Source organism: Ceratina calcarata, unplaced genomic scaffold (assembly GCF_001652005.2).
Source record: "Ceratina calcarata isolate Rehan_Ccalc_2016 unplaced genomic scaffold, ASM165200v1 scaffold93, whole genome shotgun sequence".
Classification (NCBI taxonomy): domain Eukaryota; kingdom Metazoa; phylum Arthropoda; class Insecta; order Hymenoptera; family Apidae; genus Ceratina; species Ceratina calcarata.
In genome coordinates, this window is record NW_017180684.1 from 603,157 (window position 1) to 611,833 (window position 8,677).

At 36.2% G+C, this 8,677-nt stretch overlaps 2 protein-coding genes across 8 annotated transcripts in view; one reads left to right on the forward strand and one right to left on the reverse strand.

The window, feature by feature from the left end:
• The window catches only part of TMS1 (serine incorporator TMS1), a 3,786-nt gene extending 640 nt beyond the window's left edge, over positions 1 to 3,146 (reverse strand). The window contains exons 1-10 of one of the 6 annotated variants that reach the window (XM_026819108.1): positions 2,881 to 2,907; positions 2,347 to 2,511; positions 2,100 to 2,284; positions 1,815 to 2,024; positions 1,666 to 1,750; positions 1,412 to 1,595; positions 1,148 to 1,339; positions 986 to 1,024; positions 436 to 598; positions 189 to 361 (exon numbers count right to left, since the gene is read on the reverse strand). In XM_026819108.1, the coding sequence (XP_026674909.1) occupies positions 223 to 361; positions 436 to 598; positions 986 to 1,024; positions 1,148 to 1,339; positions 1,412 to 1,595; positions 1,666 to 1,750; positions 1,815 to 2,024; positions 2,100 to 2,284; positions 2,347 to 2,511; positions 2,881 to 2,907 (1,389 nt within the window). In that variant the 3' untranslated portion in view covers positions 189 to 222. Of the gene's footprint in view, positions 362 to 435; positions 599 to 985; positions 1,025 to 1,147; positions 1,340 to 1,411; positions 1,596 to 1,665; positions 1,751 to 1,814; positions 2,025 to 2,099; positions 2,285 to 2,346; positions 2,512 to 2,880 lie in introns of all 6 variants that reach the window. The other 5 variants (XM_026819107.1, XM_018035816.2, XM_018035818.2 and 2 more) reach the window with 5 other exon arrangements.
• A 683-nt stretch (positions 3,147 to 3,829) lies between these two features.
• Positions 3,830 to 8,377, forward strand: Syngr (synaptogyrin). 2 transcript variants are annotated; one of them, XM_018035888.2, is made up of 5 exons: positions 3,830 to 4,004; positions 5,320 to 5,543; positions 5,633 to 5,777; positions 5,865 to 6,085; positions 6,218 to 8,377. In XM_018035888.2, the coding sequence occupies exons 1-4, from the start codon at positions 3,906 to 3,908 to the stop codon at positions 6,072 to 6,074; spliced, it is 678 nt and encodes a 225-aa protein (XP_017891377.1). In that variant the 5' UTR covers positions 3,830 to 3,905; the 3' UTR covers positions 6,075 to 6,085; positions 6,218 to 8,377. The 2 variants fall into 2 exon arrangements, with proteins under 2 accessions (XP_017891377.1, XP_017891376.1); XM_018035887.2 differs by having other exon boundaries at positions 3,831 to 4,004; positions 5,865 to 6,102.
• The last annotated feature ends 300 nt before the right edge of the window (positions 8,378 to 8,677 follow it).

The following is an 8,677-nucleotide window of genomic DNA, read 5'->3' on the forward strand; positions in this document are numbered from 1 at the left end:
CACAAATATAAATATAATAAAAGTTAATGTCAGCAAAACGTACAGTGATTTTTAAGCATATTCTGGGTTATTTCAGAAACATGGGTTTCTACTTTCTATTGTACAGTATAACATTAATATGGAAGATCATAAATTATAATAGTGTGAAGGATGTTTCAATATTTGGTATCATAAATTTTGATATACCTACTAACTATCACTTCCGACAGGAAGGCTTTACATTTAAGAGAAATCTCTGTCCGGAAATATGGCTGGTGCTACCAGTGACCATACGTATAACCCTAAGCACATCCAAGAGGATATAATTTTTACCCACATTGAAGCGGTATTAGCATTCAAGGTAACCAAATTCGAGTTTGGCCTGTTAAAAAAACAATGCGTCGTTAATACGTAATGTTTTTGATAACGTTTAAGATGGATGATTTAAATACTTACTGATACCAATTAGTAAGTGTCATCATAACGTATAAAGTGGCGAGAGCAAACATAAGATGGAAGAAGCTCCAGTTATAAGCCACTGAATCCTCTTCGTTGTCCCAGACTTTAGCCTCGTTCCCGCTCTCTGAATCAGGATTGCGACCTTCTACCGGAGTATAATCTGGTTACAATTACGAAAACGAGGAATAACTCAAAAGAAAATAATTGTCTACCGTGCAGTTACGAATGTCCTAAGTGTGCCTATTAAGATTAACACAGAAAGACTCGCAAACGATATTGCACGTAGGTAGAAAAGAACCTTCAGTAACAAATAGCATTATAAATTATAACAGGAACCGAGATAACAATACAAAAGCTATAATGAAAGCAGGCACACTCTAACTAAAATATAAATCCTTTAAGATGGAGAAACCAATATCAAGAACTAATCCAATTTTTCTATAAATCTATAAAATCATAAGTTACTGTAAGCGCACGTAATACGTTAACTGGTGGAAAAAAGGTGAATAACAACACTGAATCTAAGTACTTAACAGTGTGTGCCTACCTTCATTGTGGATAAGACTTTGATCTCCTGTATTCCTGACTATAAAAAAGTATAATTATGAAAAGATCTATTTAACATAATTACTGTAATCATGGATAATTAATTCAGTTAATTAGTAAGAAACATGTATTGTCCTAAAACACTCATCTCATTTCTACGTACCAGCACCGTTGTCCTTAATTAAAATATTTTCAGACATTGTAATCTTCGATGACTTGGATACCGTACGTAGAGAGCTGTACAGAACACAGCTAAACCAGATAACTAAACCAATGATGCTTTCTTTATCAAAAGTAGGGGACGCATCATTTTTGCCAGAAATAATTTCTCCCAATCCAGGATTGCATTTATGATCTATAAATAATACAAGAAAATTCGTAAGCAAATAAATACTAATCTAACGTGTTCGTACGCATAATATAATACCTGGACTGTTTGAAATTCCACTCCAAGTCAGGTAAATGACATACAGTGAAACAACGGATGACTGAAGAAGACCAGAACGTGGCTGATATTCTTGTACACTTGGAAGAATCGATATAATACTGGCAATTACACATAAGATAAGATTGAAAGATATGAAGAATTTGTTCAAATCGCAACTGTCCGGCTATAACAAGAAACGACAGTATAGAAAAACATTGAACGAATGCCAGTAAAAAAAGTGGATGAAAACTTACATGTGTGAAGTACATGAAGAGCAGAACAATTCCAGTGACAGCAATAGCATAACTCGATACCGTCGCTCCCAAGAGAGCAGCATACCTATAAATTTATTATGTTACAGATTTGTTCCATTATAAAATAGATGAAATAATATCGTCCATACCATCCTTTAGATTCAGTTTCTTCATAATTCTGCACCCAAGCGTCTGCCCATGAATGAGCAAAGTCAACAATAAGAATTAATTGGATGATAATAAACAGAAGACCTCCTATCATGCCGAAATACATCCATGTTGGCCCGAATGATCTTTCAGGTATAAAGAAAGCACCGATAATTCCACCGATTATTAACAAGTATTTAATAGCCCAGAATCTAAATTTATAACAAAGACACAAGTTAAAAAAGATCTTCAATGATATATGCGATACATTATTTTTTATATCATACCCATTCTGTATAGGTGCCCGAGGATCTTTAGAACTTCTTACTCTTATCATTATCATAGACATTAGGAAAAAGTAAAGAGCTATAATGAAACAGATTCTATACACTGCTAAGTAACCAACAGCAGATTCACAATCAACTGTGTATTTTGATGGCACATAATTTGTGCTGTTCGCACAAAATGGGACCTATGAAGGTAATCCAATATATGATAAATAAATTCATCTCCCTTTGCGTTTAAAAATGTTACCTTTTTAAGTGCATCCTCTAAGCCAGGAGCCAATGTTATACAGGCAGCAATTGTGCCCAGCATTAATAATAATGCATACATAATACGTGTACTTGTACTGTTGCGACATGATGGACATTGGGAACAACACAAGCTACAAGCTTGTGACCCACACAGGCAAGCAAGCTACAAATTAAAATGATCAAATCAATGAGTTATGTAACAGTATTTTTAATGAGATGTCATGATTTTCATATATCTCTTTATGAATGTAAGTTAATTTCAAAAACAGTAATTCCTTTTTAGTATCGAACAGAATGAATTTGAACGAAATACTACATATTTTTAATGGAATATAAAAGATCGATATCGTGCATATCTAAGTCATGATAATTAAATTTCGGTGATTCATTAAGCTTTCCATGAATTTGCAAAGTTAAGGAATGGACAAGAAGACGATTGTATTAAATGCATTCGAGCAATAAATGGATTAATGCCTTCGCGAACTATATGGATGTACGTTTGTAAATAGAAAATTGAAATTCGTCTCTCTACCTGTGCTGTGGAGCAAATAAGACCCATTACGATCTTTTGTTTTTGCTGTGCTTATATGATAGTGTATAGACGTCTGATTCTCTTTTTATGCCACAAAAAGTTATGAACTGTATGTGGGAAAAGGCGAAGTGCCCTGTAGCTGACTCTAAACGGAGTTGTCCTGGAGACGAATTGCAGCTTGTCTGCACTTGTCTGGAGCACAGCCACAACAAATTTTCACAATAACAATGGCGTCTTGACAGATAATTGCAGATGGTCACAGCCAACTTCATGTTTACCAGCTGACTCCGACGTCATATCCTGGCTTTCGGCCACAGGTACATACAAAAACAGACAGAAAATCATTTATCATTTATGATTAAATTGTTTGTTTCGCTTTTTATGACTTTGGATTTTTTCCATACGACCATATCATTGGTACAAAGGTTGAAATACATTAAATTATATGTGCATTTCTACATTAATTCAATTCTTTTTTTAGCTGAAGTGACGATGAGTTACTATTTCTATACAACTATTTATAGTTATGTTAGACTCTTAAGCCCCAATTACACATTCGTGGACTATTGTTCAGAATAATCCACGTGCTCTCTCACGTAAAGTTTGGCATTGCTCATCCTTTTAATAAGTCTTTCTGTTTGTTTGTATCGACTTAAAGTTACAAGAAGAAAAGACTACAAGGAGTCTTCCTGGATAATAGTGTAGACGAAATGAAGTTTTAGGCTTTAACGTACTAAGGTAGATGATATAACATCTGTAGGTGATAATATGCAGTAGTGTGTAGTCGTGCAGAATTGTATTTGGAGTTCGAATTTGGCTCCTGCTAAATTGTAATATCAAGTGTCGAGTGTCGAAACATGGATACAAGAATATTCAGTATATGAATATCTAGTATCTTTGTATCTATGCTTGTACAGGATCCACCCAAAAATTTAGACGGTGGGGATAGGAAAGAGTGTTTTCTTGCGGCGCAAGCGCGCTTCCATTCGCTTCGAGCTTTCAAATTTCAGCTCAGTCGCAATAAGATGGACGGTGGAGCGTACGGTGGAGGAAAGGCAGGAGCCCCTTTCGACCCCATTGCCTTCGTCCAAAGGCCTCAGGTCATCTTAAGAGCTTTATGCCTGGTAAGTGCTTCCCTCGAATATTCGTCGACGTTCGCATTTTTTCGTTGACGTTTCCCCGAATCGAAGATACACGTCGATTTTGCTCGACGAGCATTGATTTTAAAGGGTGAACCACCCCCACCAGTTTGACACGATGGGGTTCTATTGATTTTTCGCGAATTCCTGCGATACACCCCATAATCAAAGGGTCCCGTGTAATCTTCTAATGATCCTTCGAGCATGTTTTATCTCAACTTTCCAGGAGTTAAAGCGAAACGTCAAACAGTCATTTAAATGTTCTTTTAATCGCGAGTTCTCTTACCTTTTATTACCGTTAAAAGAACTCTTGTTAGATCGTGAAGATTTTTCATGTTATTTAGATGGAACAGGTTTGAAAAACTAGTTTCTAGTTTTTGAATAGATCTCGAGGAGTTGATGAGAGGTGTATACAATTCTATAACGAAGCTTTCATTACGACACAGAGGGTAGAAAATCGTTCGAGAAGAGGGAACCTCTGTCAACTGACGTTTGAGAGTAATAATTATGCAATTTTAATATTCAAAAGAAGCAGAAATCATTGTATACCTGCATACAATTTAATTATTCTCGTAGCATTAGGAATATAATTTGGTGTATATTCTCATAGAACAATTTGATAATCAATAATCCCCCTATTAAGAGAATTTCTAAAATTCTGTTGTTCCATAATGACAAGAAATTAATTTTCATATACAAGTTTTAATATACTTTGAGAATAGTTCAATTTACTTGAAGAATTCGTACTTGCGTCGTTGTGGAATTTCTAATAATTTACGTTACACGCTTGGAATGTTTTAATATTGATATTTTAGTCCACCCCTTTTAATTGATAACTTTTTTCACTTTGCTTTTTTATATTTTTGTACTCAATTTACTACACAATCACATGGATGAAATGTTTCTTTTTAATTACTTCGTCTCTTAATTATACGACACTTCTTTACCTCCAATTGTTCCTTTCGTTACGAGCTTTATCCAATCCGTTTTCATGTCAAGGTAGATCTGGATCAAGCCAAAACTGGACATGATTCTTTATAAATAGACATACCGAAAAAATTTACGGAAAATAGAAGCTGCGACTAACTTTACGAACAATTTTGCACGTCGCGTGATATATCATCAACTTTTATCTCATCGCTTGTTTACCTTTGCGTTGAACATTATCTACAAAGTACATTTTATGCACGAGCCTAATCCGATCGGCTTTCATAAAGCACCAAAATTGTACCATTGAAACGAGACGTTAATATACATTGTTGATAGATTATTGAATGAATGAAACCGTTTCACTTTGCAGCTCTTCGCGATAATCGTGTTTGGATGTATAAGCAACAAGGGGTATATAACAAAGGACGGAAAAGAGGTGTGCGCTTACAACGAAGACCATAATGCTTGTAATTATGGGGTAGGAATCGGAGTGTTGGCCTTTCTCGCCAGCATTGGCTTCCTTGCTGGAGAGTATCTTTTCGAGCAGATGTCCTCCGTTAAGACTAGGAAGCATTTTGTTCTCCTCGATTTAGGGTACTTACACAGCTTTCGTTAAAACATCTTATTGTTCGTAGTTGAATCATCGGGACGCATCGCGATGATTAAATCGTGTTTTATTTTAGACTCTCCGGCTTCTGGGCGTTCCTCTATTTCGTTGGGTTCTGTTATTTAACAAACGCTTGGAACAAGTCATCACCGCCGCAAGACTATGGAGTGAACAATGTCCAAAGCGCTATCGCTTTCTCCTTCTTCTCCATTTTCACCTGGGTACATCGACAGCACCTTTATTTTACAGAGATTACTCGATGTTATTCTTGCCTCGTTTGATATCGCCTCTGTTTATATTCCTAACAGGCTGCCTGTGCCTGGTTCGCCTTCCAAAGATTCAAGCAAGGAACCGATGCGGCATTCGCGCCGAGTTACGAGGCGGATCCAGTCGGTGGAACTGGATATACAAGCTATCCAGATGCGACCGATACAGGTTACCAAGAACCACCTTTCGGTCAGCAACAACAGCAACAAGAACAGCAGCGGATGCCAGATTTCCGAGCCCCGGCTTACTAATCTTGTCAAACGTAATATGCCAATATCGGTAAAATTGCTTTTATACGAAGAAACTAATTCCCCAGCCACATAAAATGATTAAGATATTTGTAATGAAATAAACGATATTTTCATTCTGACCCAGCTTTCTTTCGTTGTTTCAGATACAACGCAAGAGAATAATAGCTGAAGCTGTACAAGGAAATCTTCGATCATTGAGCAATGTCGATAGAGTAAGTTTTCAATAGTAGGATAACTAGTGAATGAGAGGGAGAGAGAGATGAGAGACGGCACTCGGACGAAACAAAGACAGGTAGGAAAACAAACTTAAGAATGATAGGGGGAAAGTAGAAAACGAACAAGAAAAGGAATGTACGCGTGTGCGTATGCCTGTATGTCTGTACTTACGTGTATGGGTGTGAAAAAAGAAATAGAAAGAATGTGTGGATGTGTACGCGCAAGACGACAAAACGTTACTTGTTAAAACTGTGCTTCTTATTGTTGACCACTTATAAGTCTTACATCTAAAAATCAATGGCGTAAGTGATGAAGATTTAAGAAGAAAAAATAAACGAAAAAGTGGGTTACTGCCCTTGGATGTTACATTTGAGATCGAGGAATAAGAACAAAGTATCCAGAGTAAAGGGAAGATGGGCACTCACCATCCAAAATTATATATAAATATAAATACATATATATATATATATATATATATATATTAAGGTGTGCCGAAAATAGAGCGGTACAAGCGAGAAATGTAAGATTTTGCGTCAGTGTAAGACTACAAAACAAACTAAGTGTAGAAGAGTAACTTTTTCTATCGAATAAGTTTCAGTTTTCTTCTTCAAATATGTTGCGATTAATAAATTAAGATCCGCACGCGGCTTTGTCATCGACGTTCTCGCAGATTCGAGAGAATGTGTCCGAGGACGTTGACCAATTAATGTTTCATGAACGCACAGCTGCACTTGCATCTTAATCGTGACGAAGTAGTCGAGGGGCGTAGCACGATACGTATAAAACGGAATTAGGGGGAAGGACACGAAGGTTACTCTTTTCTAATAAGTGGGCTGCGGATGTGTATATATTCGGGAGAAATTTGCAGACGCAAGAAATCTAGGATGCACATAATTAATTATCTATACCAAGTATGCAACGTAAAACATACATTACAATATTTATAGAAGAAATTTCTAATTAGTACACGTTTATAGAAAATTAAACGCGCAGGAGGTACAGAATGCACTTTTAATATGCAGAACTACATGATATACCCGACGTAAAAATAAATCACATTATAATATATAATTAATAGAACGATTATTAATGGAACATATCTTTATTACGTTTCATTCGTTTAATTTGTGTTTGTAAAAGTACAAGTCCGCGTGAGCATCCGCAGTCTATTGGCGAGTCTCTTCTATACCGAGGCGAGGAATTCTATATTTTTCATTTGTATTGCCGTTTTCCGAACACCGTGTGTATGTACACGTATATGTGTATACATATTGCATATATACATATGTAATTGACAAGAATAGCGGCTCTGTAATAATTCGTAAGTAGTTACATGCACATACATTTTACTGTGTTAAATATAACGTGTTCATAGAGAAATCGCGATATGTACTCTTAACATGACAAGACCTATTATCCAGAGAAAGAGGCGACGATCCCCTTGAGAACCGTATTAGACTACAGTCACAGTGATTTCATGTTTATTTGTACTACACTAGAGAAGAAAAAAAGTTTCGTTCGAATTCAGATAAGAAAACAAATGCACGTGAAGACGTTCACGTGTTAACGAAGATGTTCAAGCGGGATCGTAAACTGGCGAGTATTTCGCGAATTGCATACCCACTAAGCGTGTCAGCTATTGATGTATGGAGGCGTTCACAATTGACGTGTTTCATCGTTCGTGCATCACGCATACACTGAAATCGTAGCTAGTTCTCGAGAACGCGTTGCTCGATCGAATACGAGTTCGATTCCTCGCAGGGACTGCGGCTCCGGTGTATGTGCGAGAAGAAAGAATACGAGTTGAAATGAATAAATTCGCGTTCACGCTGTAACGATAGCTTTATTCTTGATTCTATTTTATCATCGCCGTGTATGTACCATCTTGTATTATAGCAGGGTCCTCTATTCGCAATACGTCGCGCGTTAACGCATCAGCGGATCGTGAGTACGCTATTTATAAAAAGATACCGAAGGCTTACTGGTGCGTCACCCATGACGCGTTGTGTACTTTTTCGGTTCGTATGATAATTGATTTTCTTTAACTATTTCGAAAAGAGAGAAATAAAAATACGATATCGAACTCCTTTCATTGAGTTTCGTTGACGATTGATATTAAGTTTTTCAAAATTTGCTGCTGATACTGCTTGTATTATTTGAATACAGTTGAGAAATTGGGGGAACAACTAAACTACTTAAGGAAATAAGGCAAGGAAATTTTTTTTGTTATCGTTGTGTATAAAAACTTTATTTCTAACGATNATTTGCATAAATTTTTTTTATGATAGAAAATTTGTATCGCTCCAATATTAAATTAATATTACTTAGTTACTTAAAGAGAAAATACTTGTGTGTCAAATATGTTTTTAACAACGGTAAAGTGATTT

Coding starts and splice junctions, on each gene's coding strand:
- Syngr (XM_018035888.2), top strand. CDS start 3,906: ATGGACGGTGGAGCGTACGGTGGAGGAAAGGCAGGAGCCCCTTTCGAC. Junction 5,544..5,632: donor TTTGTTCTCCTCGATTTAGG/GTACTTACACAG, acceptor GTTTTATTTTAG/ACTCTCCGGCTTCTGGGCGT. Junction 5,778..5,864: donor TCTTCTCCATTTTCACCTGG/GTACATCGACAG, acceptor TATTCCTAACAG/GCTGCCTGTGCCTGGTTCGC.